The following is a 17,611-nucleotide window of genomic DNA, read 5'->3' on the forward strand; positions in this document are numbered from 1 at the left end:
GATAATAGGAGTAAATTAGAAAGTTGCTTAAATTTGCATGCTCTATCTGAATCACGAAAGAAAAAATTTGGGTTCAGTGTCACATTAAGGGTTTAGATTTCGTAACATCCTCTATGGAAGAATGCATCAAGTAAGCATACATTTTGTTTTTTATCTGCATGTAACTAACTAGCCAATCACGTAGCTCCTTCCATGCAAGAAACTCTTTGGCCAATCGCATGCCTTGAAGCTTCCTGCTCTACCTGCTGTTCAGGGCTCAAGGTGGAGCTAAATTCACAGCTCTTAAAGTGGCAGTAATAAGTTACAGCTAAAAAATGTCCCCTATATGAAGGCTGCTCTGCAGATCACACAGTGTGTCAACAGTCTAACACCATGGCAGGTAGATTAACAAGCGTTTAACGTACGAAGGCACTGAGGTGACAGCTGCATTCTGTGTATAAATATACGGAGTAGACACGTGATATTTTATCATTTTATTGCCCTTTATACTTAAGAAACATGAAAAACTAGTTGATTAAAGTAATTTAATGTTAGAATCAAGAGGAGTTATATATTGTAGGAACATTAATCAAGGATAAATTCTCTAAAAATGTCTAAATAGTGGATTAAATAAACTTACATTTGTGTAAAACTGCAGATCATTTATTAGTTTAAGAACTAAATATTCCAGCATCACAGACCAACGCAAGGTTGCGCACAACAGAATATAATTACTAAGGTTTTATAACTTAATACATTTACTAAACAAACGTACTTAAATAAAATATATTCCAGTTACTGATAAGTACAGCTTTAACTAAAAGGTTACATCTTGCCATGAATAAAATGTACGCTCCCCCTAACAGAGCTTACAACGCAAATGTATGTTTAGTGTAGGAGATGCAAGTATGTACGTGAGCGTGACAATAATAAAGAGCGGTTAATTACCTTTGTATAGAAATATTATTTCTAGCATTATTATATATACATTTTTAACATTAACACAGAATTGTTTCTTAACTTATAACGGAAATATGTTAAAATTCACCCTGAGATATCTAATCACTGCTTATTCTAAGTGAAAGAGCATTAACACATGCTGGTAATACTATATATATGTTAAGTTAACGTGCATGTGCGTACCCATTGTGTAAGGGGTATGTATGCAAATACATCATCTAGTACAACTGTGCACATGAATGACAGCGTCATTATTTTACGTATAAAATCCAAACATTTAAATCTGTAATTACATTAAGTGCTCAAGTCTGAAAAACACAAGAAGCTTTTTACATAATTAAAACCCTATTTAGATACCCTTGGCTCAAGTAAATTAGGTGTCAATGGGCTCCTTCTCAAGAAAATAATATGAAGTTAACACAAACTGCATGTGCAATCTTATGGCAATATGGCAAATAGCAGGAATTGTTTTCTTAGGTATTCATCGCTACTACTAACCATATGTGTGCATGAGTATATATTTATTTATATGTCAGCCCATATATAACTATATATAGGAGAGCATTCATTCATGGCTACTACTAACCATATGTGTGCATGAGTATATATTTATTTATATGTCAGCCCATATATAACTATATATACGCGAGCATTCATTCATCGCTACTACTAACCATATGTGTGCATGAGTATATATTTATTTATATGTCAGCCCATATATAACTATATATACGAGAGCATTCATTCATCGCTACTACTAACCATATGTGTGCATAAGTATATATAACTATATATACGCAAGCATTCATTAATCGCTACTACTAACCATATGTGTGCATAAGTATATACTGTATAACTATATATAGGAGAGCATTCATTCAGTATTGTCCTACTGGATTTATACTAAGAAATAAAAGTACTGGCTGGTAATGTAAAGTGCGTCCTGCGCTGCACAAAGATTCCGGGCGTAGCGGTACACAGTGACCCATTGTGAGCATTAATTTCACACACAAATAAAAAAGTGTAACGGAATAGGAAGCCGAGCTCTTGAACGGCTTACAATGTCATCAGCATGAGGCAGATCAGTGGCAGTGCAGATGTGGGTCCAACGGTTAGTGCCCATAAGGGAGGTCCCAGTTACTGGCACAGCAGTGGGTACAGAGCGGTTAGAGTTGGACCTTAACGATAAACGAGGTGCTTTCTGAAGACTGTTGTGGATCGTGTGTAGCTAAATGTAGAGTGACGTATATAAATACTACAGATCTGCTACAGGACTGGAGCAGACGATCAGCGGATCTCTAATTCACCACAGCAGAGCTGCACATTGTGTTCATTCCACAAGCTCCAGAGCCACGATACAGATAGTAATAACCCTGAGGAAGAGAAGGTAGGTTACTGGTATAGTAAGAAAGCAGGGAGGGGGTGGACTCATAGCTCCCTTCTGTCTGTGTCACCCTGCAGTGGGAGGGACAGACTCATAGCTCCCTTCTGTCTGTGTCACCCTGCAGTGGGAGGGACAGACTCATAGCTCCCTTCTGTCTTTGTCACCCTGCAGTGGGAGGGACAGACTCATAGCTCCCTTCTGTCTGTGTCACCCTGCAGTGGGAGGGACAGACTCATAGCTCCCTTCTGTCTGTGTCACCCTGCAGTGGGAGCGACTGACTCATAGCTCCCTTCTGTCTTTGTCACCCTGCAGTGGGAGGGACAGACTCATAGCTCCCTTCTGTCTGTGTCACCCTGCAGTGGGGGGGACAGACTTATAGCTCCCTTCTGTCTGTGTCACCCTGCAGTGGGGGGGGACAGACTCATAGCTCCCTTCTGTCTGTGTCACCCTGCAGTGGGGGGAACAGACTTATAGCTCCCTTCTGTCTGTGTCACCCTGCAGTGTGAGGGACAGACTCATAGCTCCCTTCTGTCTGTGTCACCCTGCAGTGTGAGGGACAGACTTATAGCTCCCTTCTGTCTGTGTCACCCTGCAGTGTGAGGGACAGACTTATAGCTCCCTTCTGTCTGTGTCACCCTGCAGTGTGAGGGACAGACTTATAGCTCCCTTCTGTCTGTGTCACCCTGCAGTGGGAGGGACAGACTCATAGCTCCCTTCTGTCTGTGTCACCCTGCAGTGTGAGGGACAGACTTATAGCTCCCTTCTGTCTGTGTCACCCTGCAGTGTGAGGGACAGACTCATAGCTCCCTTCTGTCTGTGTCACCCTGCAGTGGGAGGGACAGACTTATAGCTCCCTTCTGTCTGTGTCACCCTGCAGTGGGGGGGACAGACTTATAGCTCCCTTCTGTCTGTGTCACCCTGCAGTGGGGGGGGACAGACTTATAGCTCCCTTCTGTCTGTGTCACCCTGCAGTGGGGGGGACAGACTTATAGCTCCCTTCTGTCTATGTCACCCTGCAGTGAGAGGGACAGACTCATAGCTCCCTTCTGTCTGTGTCACCCTGCAGTGGGGGGGACAGACTTATAGCTCCCTTCTGTCTGTGTCACCCTGCAGTGGGGGGGACAGACTTATAGCTCCCTTCTGTCTGTGTCACCCTGCAGTGGGGGGGACAGACTTATAGCTCCCTTCTGTCTGTGTCACCCTGCAGTGGGGGGGGACAGACTCATAGCTCCCTTCTGTCTTTGTCACCCTGCAGTGTGAGGGACAGACTTATAGCTCCCTTCTGTCTTTGTCACCCTGCAGTGGGAGGGACAGACTCATAGCTCCCTTCTGTCTGTGTCACCCTGCAGTGGGAGGGACAGACTCATAGCTCCCTTCTGTCTGTGTCACCCTGCAGTGGGAGGGACAGACTTATAGCTCACTTCTGTCTGTGTCACCCTGCAGTGGGAGGGACAGACTCATAGCCCCCTTCTGTCTGTGTCACCCTGCAGTGGGAGGGACAGACTTATAGCGCCCTTCTGTCTGTGTCACCCTGCAGTGAGAGGGACAGACTCATAGCTCCCTTCTGTCTGTGTCACCCTGCAGTAGGAGGGACAAACTTATAGCTCCCTTCTGTCTGTGTCACCCTGCAGTGGGAGGGACAGACTTATAGCTCCCTTCTGTGTGTGTCACCCTGCAGTGGGAGGGACAGACTTATAGCTCCCTTCTGTCTGTGTCACCCTGCAGTGGGAGGGACAGGCACATAGCTCCCTTCTATCTGTGTCACCCTGTAGTGGGAGGGACAGACTCATAGCTCACTTCTGTCTGTGTCACCCTGCAGTGGGAGGGACAGACTTATAGCGCCCTTCTGTCTGTGTCACCCTGCAGTGAGAGGGACAGACTCATAGCTCCCTTCTGTCTGTGTCACCCTGCAGTAGGAGGGACAAACTTATAGCTCCCTTCTGTCTGTGTCACCCTGCAGTGGGAGGGACAGACTTATAGCTCACTTCTGTCTGTGTCACCCTGCAGTGGGAGGGACAGACTTATAGCTCTCTTCTGTCTGTGTCACCCTGCAGTGAGAGGGACAGACTCATAGCTCCCTTCTGTCTGTGTCACCCTGCAGTAGGAGGGACAAACTTATAGCTCCCTTCTGTCTGTGTCACCCTGCAGTGGGAGGGACAGACTTATAGCTCCCTTCTGTCTGTGTCACCCTGCAGTGGGGGGGAAAGACTCATAGCTCCCTTCTGTCTGTGTCACCCTGCAGTGGGAGGGGGAGGGACAGACTCATAGCTCCCTTCTGTCTGTGTCACCCTGCAGTGGGGGGGGCAGACTCATAGCGCCCTTCTGTCTGTGTCACCCTGCAGTGGGGGGGGGCAGACTCATAGCTCCCTTCTGTCTGTGTCACCCTGGGGTGGGAGGGACAGAGTTATAGCTCTCTTCTGTCTGTGTCACCCTGCAGTGGGGGGGACAGACTCATAGCTCACTTCTGTCTGTGTCACCCTGCAGTGGGAGGGACAGACTTATAGCTCCCTTCTGTCTGTGTCACCCTGCAGTGGGAGGGACAGACTTATAGCTCCCTTCTGTCTGTGTCACCCTGCAGTGGGGGGAGTGGGGGGCAGACTCATAGCGCCCTTCTGTCTGTGTCACCCTGCAGTGGGGGGCAGACTCATAGCTCCCTTCTGTCTGTGTCACCCTGCAGTGGGGGGGGGCAGACTCATAGCGCCCTTCTGTCTGTGTCACCCTGCAGTGGGAGGGGGAGGGACAGACTCATAGCTCCCTTCTGTTTGTGTCACCCTGCAGTGGGGGGGGGGGGCAGACTCATAGCGCCCTTCTGTCTGTGTCACCCTGCAGTGGGGGGGGGCAGACTCATAGCTCCCTTCTGTCTGTGTCACCCTGCAGTGGGAGGGACAGACTTATAGCTCCCTTCTGTCTGTGTCACCCTGCAGTGGGAGGGACAGACTTATAGCTCCCTTCTGTCTGTGTCACCCTGCAGTGGGAGGGACATGCACATAGCGCCCTTCGGTCTGTGTCACCCTGCAGTGAGAGGGACAGACTTATAGCTCCCTTCTGTCTGTGTCACCCTGCAGTGGGGGGGGGGGGGGGGCAGACTCATAGCTCCCTTCTGTCTGTGTCACCCTGCAGTGGGAGGGGGGAGTGACAGACTCATAGCTCCCTTCTGTCTGTGTCACCCTGCAGTGTGTGTGGGGGGGGGGGCAGACTCATAGCGCCCTTCTGTCTGTGTCACCCTGCAGTGGGAGGGACAGACTTATAGCGCCTTTCTGTCTGTGTCACCCTGCAGTGGGGGGGGGGGGGGGCAGACTCATAGCTCCCTTCTGTCTGTGTCACCCTGCAGTGGGAGGGACAGACTTATAGCTCTCTTCTGTCTGTGTCACCTTGCAGTGGGAGGGACAGACTTATAGCTCCATTCTGTCTGTGTCACCCTGCAGTGGGAGGGGCAGACTTATAGCTCCCTTCTGTCTGTGTCACCCTACAGTGGGAGAGACAGACTCATAGCTCATATAAATAGCTCATTTCTCTCATATAAATATCTATTCAATCAGAAGTATGACTTACCTGCTCTCCCCAGTCTGTTCCCCAGCTGTTCTTTATAGCCCAGAATGGGGTGCCATTTCCTGCAAAATAAAGTGTTCAGTTTTATTTTAGCACTAACATCTGTTGCAAACTTTATATTGTAGACTTGCAAAGAAATTAAACACCACAACTAAAGTCACACTTAGGAGCCACAGCACACTGAGTATCTGTTTACAGTGCTTGTGATGTCAATGTGATGTACGACGCGCGTTTTGTATTAGGCAAAATACTAAGAAGCTAATTGCTCAGTACTCAAGTTTTGGGGGAGGAGTTAGAGACATGTAACCGTATATGATAAGCACCAATAGAAGTGTTTTTATAATATATTTGCGTTTGCAAAACACATTTACTAAACAAGGCTGTTGGCACTGTGTCTTATGTGTTTACTTGGTTCCCACTTTCATAATAATGCTCAATATCTTCATACTCCTTTTTGCTACCTCTTGTCTCTATAACAAACTACATTACTCATTAGTCCATCTCTCTTAAACTCACCTTACTTTTGTGCTTATGAACTTTACCTATTCCTAAACACTCTCTCTCCACCTCTGCACCTTGTCTCAAAAGCAGTCTCACTACTGCAAATCTGCTTCTCATCTCATGTCACTCTCCCTCTTGCTCATACTAGCTGCTGGCGACATCTCCCCTAATCCTGGTCCCTCACAACCTCCTAGCCTTTCACATCCCTGCGTGCCTTTCAATAGACTTCATAAACAAAACTATGGTAACCTTAACCACATTCCTCTTAAAAACAACCTCCCCCTTCACTTGTGCACTCTGGAACGCTCGCTCTGTTTGCAACAAGCTCACTTCTATCCATGATCTCTTTATCTCCCACTCTCTTAACCTTCTGGCTCTTACAGAAACCTGGCTCTCTGCTTCAGACACAGCATCCACTGCTGCACTGTCACATGGGGGTCTCCATTTCAGCCACACTCCTAGGTCTGGCAATAGACAAGGAGGTGGTCTTAGATCACTTTGCTGCCTGGCTTCCTTATTTCCTTTCCTCACACACCCCTGCCCTCATTCTTGGCGACTTTAACCTCCCTCTTGACAATCCCATTGCCTCCTCTGTAAAACAACTTCTTCAACTCACTTCCTCTTCCGGCCTGTCACAATGGACTGACTCTCCCACTCACAAAGATGGTCATTCCCTTGACCAGATTTTCAACTATCGATGCACTATCTCAAATTTAACAAACTCCCCTTTTCCTCTCTCTGACCACCATCTCCTAACTTGCAACATCACTTCCCTACCTACAACTCCCCCTCCCTCTACCCCTCACACCAAACTTCACAGAAGCACTAAGTCACTAGATCTGCAACTGCTCGCTAGCTCTCTCAAACCTCTCCTCTCATCCATCACCTCCTTTTCCTGCCCTGACCAATCTGCCACTATAACTCCACCCTTACATCGGTCTTTGACAATCTGGCCCCTCCAACCATAGCTCTGAAACCACACTCTCATCCTCAGCCCTGGCATACTCCTCTGATACGGTACCTATGCAGATGTTCCCGTACTGCTGAGCGACACTGGAGGAAATCTCGTAGTTCAGCTGACTTTCTTCACTACAAGTTCATCCTGAACTCTTACTATTCTGCCCTTAATCTTTATACGCAACAATACTTCTCTACTCTTATCTCTACCCCAAAATGTCTGTTCTCCACGTTCAATATTCTTCTCCGCCCACTCCTACCTCCTAATACAACCTCTCAAGCTCAAGATTTTGCCAGCCACTTCAAAAACAAAATTGACTCCATCAGAAGTGAAATCAGCTTTCAACATACTACCAATCTCCCAACCCCTCAAAAGCTCACAATCATCCAAAACCCAAATATCAAAAAAGGCAGCTCTTTTGCCCCTGTTAACGAGGATGACGTTTCTGCCCTTATAGTGTCCTCCCACCTCACTACCTGTCCCCTCGACCCCATCCCCTCACAGCTACTCTCCTCCCTCTCTTCTACCCTCACCCCCATACTCACACACATTTTCAACCTCTCCCTCAGCACTGGTATATTTCCCTCATCTCTAAAACATGCACTGGTCACACCTATCCTCAAAAAACCGTCCCTCGATCCAACCTCCCCATCCAACTACCGCCCTATTTCCCTACTCCCTCTTGCCTCAAAGCTCCTAGAAAAGCTAGTATATGCACGTCTATCCCATTTCCTTACACTAAACTCTCTTCTTGACCCACTGCAATCTGGATTTCGTGCCCATCACTCAACAGAGACAGCAATTGTCAAGGTTACCAATGACCTACTTACAGCAAAATCCAAAAGCCACTTCTCTCTGCTTATCCTCCTTGACCTGTCTGCAGCCTTTGACACTGTTGACCACCCTCTTCTGCTCCAAACCCTCCAATCCTTTGGCATCTGCGACACAGCTATTTTGTGGTTCTCTTCCTATCTAACTAACCGTACATTTAGTGTAGCCTTCTCCGGAGCATCCTCTGCCCCGTTACCACTTTCTGTTGGGGTACCTCAAGGCTCTGTCCTCGGTCCCCTTCTCTTTTTAATCTACACGTCATCATTATTAGGTTCCTTAATAAAGTCCCATGGGTTTCAATATCATTTGTATGCCGATGACACCCAAATCTACCTCTCTGCACCAGACCTACCTCCTTCCTTACTAACCCATGTCACTAACTGTCTTTCTCATATCTCATCTTGGATGTCTTCTCACTAACTTAAGTTAAATCTCTCCAAAACTGAACTCCTTATTTTTCCCCTTCTTTCAATATCTCCACCCCCAAAATTTCTATAACTGTTGATAATTCCATCATTACTCCTACCCCGCATGCCCGATGTCTTAGGGTCACACTTGACTCAGATCTTTCCTTCACTCCTCACATTCAGTCCTTGGCTAAAGCCTGCCGCTTCCACCTTAAAAGCATCGCTAAAATTAGACATTTCCTTAAACAAGATACAACTAAGATTTTAATCCACTCTCTCATTCTTTCCCGCCTCGACTACTGCAACTCCGTCCTCATTGGTCTACCTAGCTGCCGCATAGCTCCTTTACAATCCTTTATGAATGCCTCTGCCAGGCTCATCTTCCTTACTCGTCGATCTTTATCTGCTGCGCCTCTCTGCCAATACCTTCCCTGGCTTCCTCTTGCCTCTAGTATTAAACACAAAATCCTCACTCTGACATACAAAGCTCTCAACTGCACTGCTCCCCCCTACATTTCAGAACTGGTCTCCAGATACTCTCCCTCCCGTCCCCTTCGATCAGCTCAGGATCTCCTCCTCTCTTGTTACTTCCTCACATTCCCGTCTACAGGACTTCTCCAGACTGGCCCCCATCTTGTGGAACTCCCTGCCTCGCTCCACAAGACTCTCCCCTAGTTTTAACAGCTTCAAGCGCTCCCTAAAAACTCTACTATTCAGGGATGCTTACAACCAACACTAACCTTTCCTAACTCTATTGCTTTCCCCTTGAACCCCTTAGAATGTAAGCCTATGAGCCCAGCTGTTTGCAGATCGCCTTCATAAGAGCCGACTACAACAGTGAAACTCTCGGCAGGGCCCTCTACCCACTTGATCCCTGCAAAAGCTATCCTGTACACCGACTATGTTTACAGCGCTGCGGAATCTGTTGGTGCTCTACAAATACCTGATAATAATAATAGTTGGCAACACAGATTTTGTTCCCAGACTGTGCACAGGCCGGGCACGCGCAGGAGGGAGCTGAGCGCACAGGCCGGGCACGCGCAGGAGGGAGCTGAGCGCACAGGCCGGGCACGCGCAGGAGGGAGCTGAGCGCACAGGCCGGGCACGCGCAGGAGGGAGCTGAGCGCACAGGCCGGGCACGCGCAGGAGGGAGCTGAGCGCACAGGCCGGGCACGCGCAGGAGGGAGCTGAGCGCACAGGCCGGGCACGCGCAGGAGGGAGCTGAGCGCACAGGCCGGGCACGCGCAGGAGGGAGCTGAGCGCACAGTGATGTGCTAACAGATCTCTTTAGAGTGATGTAACATGAGACATGTATCTTGTAGTATCTACAGTGCACCAGGGTGAATTTACCACAGTCAAGGACTTACGTTCACCGTAGCCGACCAGCAGCACAGCGTGGTCAATCATCCAGGGGTTGCATAGTATACGGAACGGGTGGGAAATGCCCTTTCTGTAAAACTGGTAAACAACATAAATATGTAACTGAGACTGTCCTGATAATGTTCAGTCAGGGGTCACACTACATTATACACCCAGCACTGTCTGAGCCTGTCCTGATCATGTGCAGTCAGAGGGTCACACTACAATATACACCCAGCACTGTCTGAGCCTGTCCTGATATTGTGCAGTCAGGGGTCACACTACATTATACACCCAACACTGTCTGAGCCTGTCCTGATCATGTGCAGTCATAGGGACAGCCTACCTGCATAGCAAAAGCATTCAGAGCTATAGAAATGGGCCCATTCTGTGCAAGCCAGGCTGCAATCTCTGAAAAAAAATAAATTAAAAGAGAGATAAAACAATTTATTCTTATTGTTACCAGAGCAGAAAGGTGTCACCCGCACACCCCAAGTGTCCAAAACACTAATACACCCAATACATGTACACTCATCACCAAGAAGCCCACCTGACAGCAGCCCACCACTGGTGCACACGCCCACCTGACAGCAGCCCATCACTGGTGCACACGCCCACCTGACAGCAGCCCACCAGACCAACACCATCCAACTACTGGTACACGCAACCAGCATCAGAATCCCAGCTGAAACCCACCTTACAGTACCACCCACTATTATGTAGACACAAATTAACACAAACATAACAGTAGTGTAAATAACACCCCTTCCACCTACGTGTCTCGTCCTTTGGGATCTCCACTGAGCTGTTGATATAGGCAGACACTTTATCTGTGGCAAAGCTGCACGCCTCCTTGTGACCGTGGTAGCTGTAATCATTCTCAGATTCCAATCCCCCTGTAATAAGTAAATAAGTCAGTGTTTAGGGGCACAAACTCTCTATCCAGTTAGTTTTTGCCTACGCGCGAGTAACCTGTGTTGCGGAGTACATACAAACTAACACAAAGTACCTGAATGTTTCATAGTATTATATACAAACATAATAACCAAAATCACATATAAAGCGAAATGCGCGTCTTAAAAGGCTCAACCCTTCTGAGGGCTTAAAATACAGATATCTGTTAATTTATCTATCCCTTTATATTCAGTATATCATTACAATGTGATAAACAGGTATATAGTCTGCTATGTTCTACCTCATCAGGTACTTTACTGCAGTGTTTTTCAACTCCAGTTATCAAGGCACACTAACAGGCAAGATTTTCATGTTATCTAAACTAAAGCACAGAAATATCAGCTGATGGGTGAGAACAGGCTAGTAACCATGCTTACTGATCAGCTGATTATTTCACCTGTGCACTCTTTCAGATGATATGAAAATCTGGCCAGTTATGGGTACTTAAGGACTGGAGTGGAGAAACACTGGTTTACTCATCGTCTCCATCACTGTTAAGTCATATCGATCACGCTGCTTACGTTAACACTTCACACATAATCCCGTTATTTTGTGTGTGTAATAGGTTTAATTAAAGTTGTATCTAATAATAAACAAAGAAGCAAAATCACACAACACTGTGCTGCGAGTATGAATAGAAACATAGAACCGAAAAGAGAAAATAAAATGTACAAAGAACTAAAGAGAAAGCGAACACAAATAACTAATCTCATACAGTATAGAGTGAGGCATTTATGGACCGTTAAGCATAATCTAGAACAAAACAATTTTATATTTACATTTTATCAAAAGGGGATGATATAGAAGAGTAATTCATGGAGATGATTTAATAGAGCACACTAGAGAAGAATCCATATGAGTGTTAACCTCAGTCCAACATGGCTTAAGCACATTCCCACCAGATATTACCAAGAGGAACCTCCCCACACGCTCTCCAGCACCTACCAGATACTGAGGGATACACAGATTTAAGTCCAATAGCTACAAGTTTCCATCTCATTAATACATTTAATTTTCTTTCTAAAATGAGGAGCTGATCTAAAAGATTGCTTGGTGAATGCCCCATTATTAAACAAAGTGCATCAGTCTAGCATTCTGAACAGGGAACTGCTTTTACGTGATGATGTCACACACAATAAGGATTTATACACAGAAACTGACGCTACCTCATTGCTTCCAGAGAGAAGGTTTTTTGTCTCCAGCACCTAACAGACTGACATGCATCTTCTCGTTTGACATTCACATGTGAGATTTAAAATTATGTATTACCATAAAGCCATTTGCTACTATAAATAAACAGGACTATCAGAATACACAAAATCTGCATACAGGTCAATTGTTCGCTAACAATATTTCCACAGCGACACTATGGGGACAGCAATGACTCACATGATATTATAGACGAGGGCCTTCAGAGTTCCTATAATATCCAGGACATATAAAGAGCCTGCACACCATTAAGCAAATATCCATATGTCACAAATTATGGAAACATACGTTAAGTACCTACCTAGCTTCTCAATGGCATCATAAGCGTTTGAGGGAAGGCCTCCTCCACAGGCGTGGTCTTCTCCGTCACAATCAACCAGCTCTGTAATTACGTAAGTTTCAATAAGACAGAATCTGGGTATCGATAGCAGTGGGCTTTATTGTCTAGAGATATTATGGGGGTACAACCCCCCCCCACATATTCCGCTATCAATAGAGATTACGGCACTCGCCATTGCAGTAGATCAGCTCTCTGCCCCTCAGGGACCATTCACAGATGTGTATGTGAGACTGAAATCAGTTCTGGCTTAATTATTTTTATAAAAACTCCAAATGTAACCAGACATAAAATAATGTAATAAGACCAGTTCAAAAAACATAATTTATGCTTACCTGATAAATTCCTTTCTCCTGTAGTGTAGTCAGTCCACGGGTCATCCATTACTTATGGGATATTAACTCCTCCCCAACAGGAAGTGCAAGAGGATCACCCAAGCAGAGCTGCTATATAGCTCCTCCCCTCTACGTCACACCCAGTCATTCGACCGAAAACCAAACGAGAAAGGAGAAACTATAGGGTGCAGTGGTGACTGGAGTATAATTTAAAATTTAGACCTGCCATAAAAAACAGGGCGGGCCGTGGACTGACTACACTACAGGAGAAAGGAATTTATCAGGTAAGTATAAATTATGTTTTCTCCTGTTAAGTGTAGTCAGTCCACGGGTCATCCATTACTTATGGGATACCAATACCAAAGCTAAAGTACACGGATGACGGGAGGGACAGGCAGGATCTTTATACGGAAGGAACCACTGCCTGAAGAACCTTTCTCCCAAAAACAGCCTCCGAAGAAGCAAAAGTGTCAAATTTGTAAAATTTGGAAAAAGTATGAAGAGAAGACCAAGTTGCAGCCTTGCAAATCTGTTCAACAGAGGCCTCATTCTTAAAGGCCCAAGTGGAAGCCACAGCTCTAGTAGAATGAGCTGTAATCCTTTCAGGAGGTTGCTGTCCAGCAGTCTCATAGGCTAAACGTATTATGCTACGAAGCCAAAAGGATAGAGAGGTAGCAGATGCTTTTTGACCTCTCCTCTGTCCAGAATAAACGACAAACAGGGAAGAAGTTTGGCGAAAATCTTTAGTTGCCTGTAAATAAAATTTCAGGGCACGGACTACGTCTAGATTGTGCAGAAGTCGTTCCTTCTTTGAAGAAGGGTTAGGGCACAATGATGGAACAACAATCTCTTGATTGATATTCTTGTTAGTGACTACATTAGGTAAGAACCCAGGTTTAGTACGCAGAACTACCTTATCTGAATGAAAAATCAGATAAGGAGAATCACAATGTAAGGCTGATAACTCTGAGACTCTACGAGCCGAGGAAATAGCCATTAAAAACAGAACTTTCCAAGATAACAGCTTGATATCAATGGAATGAAGGGGTTCAAACGGAACCCCCTGTAAAACGTTAAGAACTAAGTTTAAGCTCCACGGTGGAGCTACAGTTTTAAACACAGGCTTAATCCTAGCCAAAGCCTGACAAAAAGCCTGAACGTCTGGAACTTCTGACAGACGTTTGTGTAAAAGGATGGACAGAGCTGAGATCTGTCCCTTTAAGGAACTTGCAGATAAACCCTTTTCTAAACCTTCTTGTAGAAAAGACAATATCCTAGGAATCCTAACCTTACTCCATGAGTAACTCTTGGATTCGCACCAGTGTAAGTATTTACGCCATATCTTATGGTAAATCTTCCTGGTAACAGGTTTCCTAGCCTGTATTAAGGTATCAATTACTGACTCCGAAAATCCACGCTTTGATAAAATCAAGCGTTCAATTTCCATGCAGTCAGCTTCAGAGAAATTAGATTTTGATGTTTGAAAGGACCCTGAATTAGAAGGTGCTGTCTCAGAGGCAGAGACCAAGGTGGACAGGATGACATGTCCACTAGATCTGCATACCAGGTCCTGCGTGGCCACGCAGGCGCTATTAGAATCACCGATGCTTTCTCCTGTTTGATCCTGGCAATCAAACGAGGAAGCATCGGGAAGGGTGGAAACACATAAGCCATCCTGAAGGTCCAAGGTGCTGTCAAAGCATCTATCAGGACCGCTCCCGGGTCCCTGGACCTGGACCCGTAACAAGGAAGCTTGGCGTTCTGGCGAGACGCCATGAGATCCATATCTGGTTTGCCCCAACGTCGAAGTATTTGGGCAAAGACCTCCGGATGAAGTTCCCACTCCCCCGGATGAAAAGTCTGGCGACTTAGGAAATCCGCCTCCCAGTTCTCCACTCCTGGGATGTGGATCGCTGACAGGTGGCAAGAGTGAGACTCTGCCCAGCGAATTATCTTTGATACTTCCATCATCGCTAGGGAACTCCTTGTCCCTCCCTGATGGTTGATGTAAGCCACAGTCGTGATGTTGTCCGACTGAAACCTGATGAACCTCAGAGTTGCTAACTGAGGCCAAGCCAGAAGGGCATTGAGAACTGCTCTCAATTCCAGAATGTTTATTGGAAGGAGACTCTCCTCTTGAGTCCACGATCCCTGAGCCTTCAGGGAATTCCAGACAGCGCCCCAACCTAGAAGGCTGGCGTCTGTTGTTACAATTGTCCAGTCTGGCCTGCTGAAGGGCATCCCCCTGGACAGATGTGGCCGAGAAAGCCACCATAGAAGAGAATCTCTGGTCTCTTGATCCAGATTCAGCGTAGGGGACAAATCTGAGTAATCCCCATTCCACTGACTTAGCATGCACAATTGCAGCGGTCTGAGATGCAGGCGTGCAAAAGGAACTATGTCCATTGCCGCTACCATTAAGCCGATTACCTCCATGCATTGAGCCACTGACGGGTGTTGAATGGAATGAAGGACACGGCAAGCATTTAGAAGCTTTGTTAATCTGTCCTCTGTCAGGTAAATTTTCATTTCTACAGAATCTATAAGAGTCCCCAAGAAGGGAACTCTTGTGAGTGGTAAGAGAGAACTCTTCTCCTCGTTCACTTTCCACCCATGCGACCTTAGAAATGCCAGCACTAACTCTGTATGAGACTTGGCAGTTTGGAAGCTTGACGCTTGTATCAGAATGTCGTCTAGGTACGGAGCTACCGAAATTCCTCGCGGTCTTAGTACCGCCAGAAGAGAGCCCAGAACCTTTGTAAAGATTCTTGGAGCCGTAGCCAACCCGAAGGGAAGAGCTACAAACGGGTAATGCCTGTCTAGGAAGGCAAACCTTAGATACCGGTAATGTTCTCTGTGAATCGGTATGTGAAGGTAAGCATCCTTTAAATCCACTGTGGTCATGTACTGACCTCTTTGGATCATGGGTAAGATTGTCCGAATAGTTTCCATTTTGAACGATGGAACTCTTAGGAATTTGTTTAGGATCTTTAAATCCAATATTGGTCTGAAGGTTCCCTCTTTTTTGGGAACCACAAACAGATTTGAGTAAAACCCTTGTCCGTGTTCCGACCGCGGAACTGGGTGGATCACTCCCATTAGTAAAAGGTCTTGTACACAGCGTAGAAACGCCTCTTTCTTTATCTGGTTTGTTGACAACCTTGAAAGGTGAAATCTCCCTTGTGGAGGAGAAGCTTTGAAGTCCAGAAGATATCCCTGAGATATGATCTCCAACGCCCAGGGATCCTGGACATCTCTTGCCCAAGCCTGGGCGAAGAGAGAGAGTCTGCCCCCCACTAGATCCATTTCCGGATCGGGGGCCCTCACTTCATGCTGTCTTAGGGGCAGCAGCAGGTTTTCTGGCCTGCTTGCCCTTGTTCCAGGTCTGGTTAGGTTTCCAGCCTTGTCTGTAGCGAGCAACAGCTCCTTCCTGTTTTGGAGCAGAGGAAGTTGATGCTGCTCCTGCCTTGAAGTTACGAAAGGCACGAAAATTAGACTGTCTAGCCCTAGGTTTGGCTCTGTCTTGAGGCAGGGCATGGCCTTTACCTCCCGTAATATCAGCGATAATTTCTTTCAAACCGGGCCCGAATAAAGTCTGCCCCTTGAAAGGTATATTAAGTAATTTAGATTTAGAAGTTACATCAGCTGACCAGGATTTTAGCCACAGCGCTCTGCGTGCCTGAATGGCGAATCCGGAATTCTTAGCCGTAAGTTTAGTTAAATGTACTACGGCATCAGAAATAAATGAATTAGCTAGCTTAAGGGTTTTAAGCTTGTGTGTAATCTCATCTAATGGCGCGGAGTCAAGGGTCTCTTCCAGAGACTCAAACCAAAATGCTGCTGCAGCCGTGACAGGCGCAATGCATGCAAGGGGTTGCAATATAAAACCTTGTTGAACAAACATTTTCTTAAGGTAACCCTCTAACTTTTTATCCATTGGATCTGAAAAGGCACAGCTATCCTCCACCGGGATAGTGGTACGCTTAGCTAAAGTAGAAACTGCTCCCTCAACCTTAGGGACCGTTTGCCATAAGTCCCGTGTGGTGGCGTCTATCGGAAACATTTTTCTGAATATAGGAGGGGGTGAGAAAGGCACACCGGGTCTATCCCACTCCTTAGTAACAATTTCAGTAAGTCTCTTAGGTATAGGAAAAACGTCAGTACTCGTCGGAACCGCAAAATATTTATCCAACCTACACATTTTCTCTGGGATTGCAACTGTGTTACAATCATTCAGAGCCGCTAACACCTCCCCTAGCAATACACGGAGGTTTTACAGCTTAAACTTAAAATTTGAAATGTCTGAATCCAGTTTATTTGGATCAGATCCGTCACCCGCAGAATGAAGCTCTCCGTCCTCATGTTCTGCAAATTGTGACGCAGTATCAGACATGGCCCTAGCATTATCAGCGCACTCTGTTCTCACCCCAGAGTGATCTCGTTTACCCCTAAGTTCTGGCAATTTAGACAAAACTTCAGTCATAACATTAGCCATGTCTTGTAGAGTGATTTGTAATGGCCGCCCTGATGTACTTGGCGTTACAATATCACGCACCTCCTGAGCGGGAGATGCAGGTACTGACACGTGAGGCAAGTTAGTCGGCATAACTTCCCCCTCGTTGTCTGGTGAATGTTGCTTAACATGTACAGATTGACTTTTATTTAAAGTAGCATCAATGCAATTAGTACATAAATTTCTATTGGGCTCCACCTTGGCTTTTGAACATATTGCACAAAGAGATTCCTCTGTGTCAGACATGTTTAACAAACTAGCAATTAGACTAGCAAGCTTGGAAATACTTTTCAACTAAATTTACAAGCAATATGCAAAACGTTACTGTGCCTTTA

The 17,611-nt window shown here is 46.1% G+C and overlaps 1 protein-coding gene across 1 annotated transcript in view; it reads right to left on the reverse strand.

The window, feature by feature from the left end:
• Positions 1-458: 458 nt before the first annotated feature.
• Positions 459-17,611, reverse strand: part of CTSF (cathepsin F) — a gene marked incomplete in the record, with an annotated part of 120,734 nt that continues 103,581 nt past the window's right edge. The window contains 6 exon segments of the mRNA XM_053719971.1: positions 459-2,312; positions 5,876-5,934; positions 9,937-10,027; positions 10,275-10,339; positions 10,705-10,824; positions 12,393-12,473. Coding sequence (XP_053575946.1) covers positions 2,238-2,312; positions 5,876-5,934; positions 9,937-10,027; positions 10,275-10,339; positions 10,705-10,824; positions 12,393-12,473 — 491 coding nt within the window.

The sequence above is a fragment of the Bombina bombina genome, chromosome 7 (genome assembly GCF_027579735.1).
Source record: "Bombina bombina isolate aBomBom1 chromosome 7, aBomBom1.pri, whole genome shotgun sequence".
NCBI classification, from domain to species: Eukaryota; Metazoa; Chordata; class Amphibia; order Anura; family Bombinatoridae; genus Bombina; species Bombina bombina.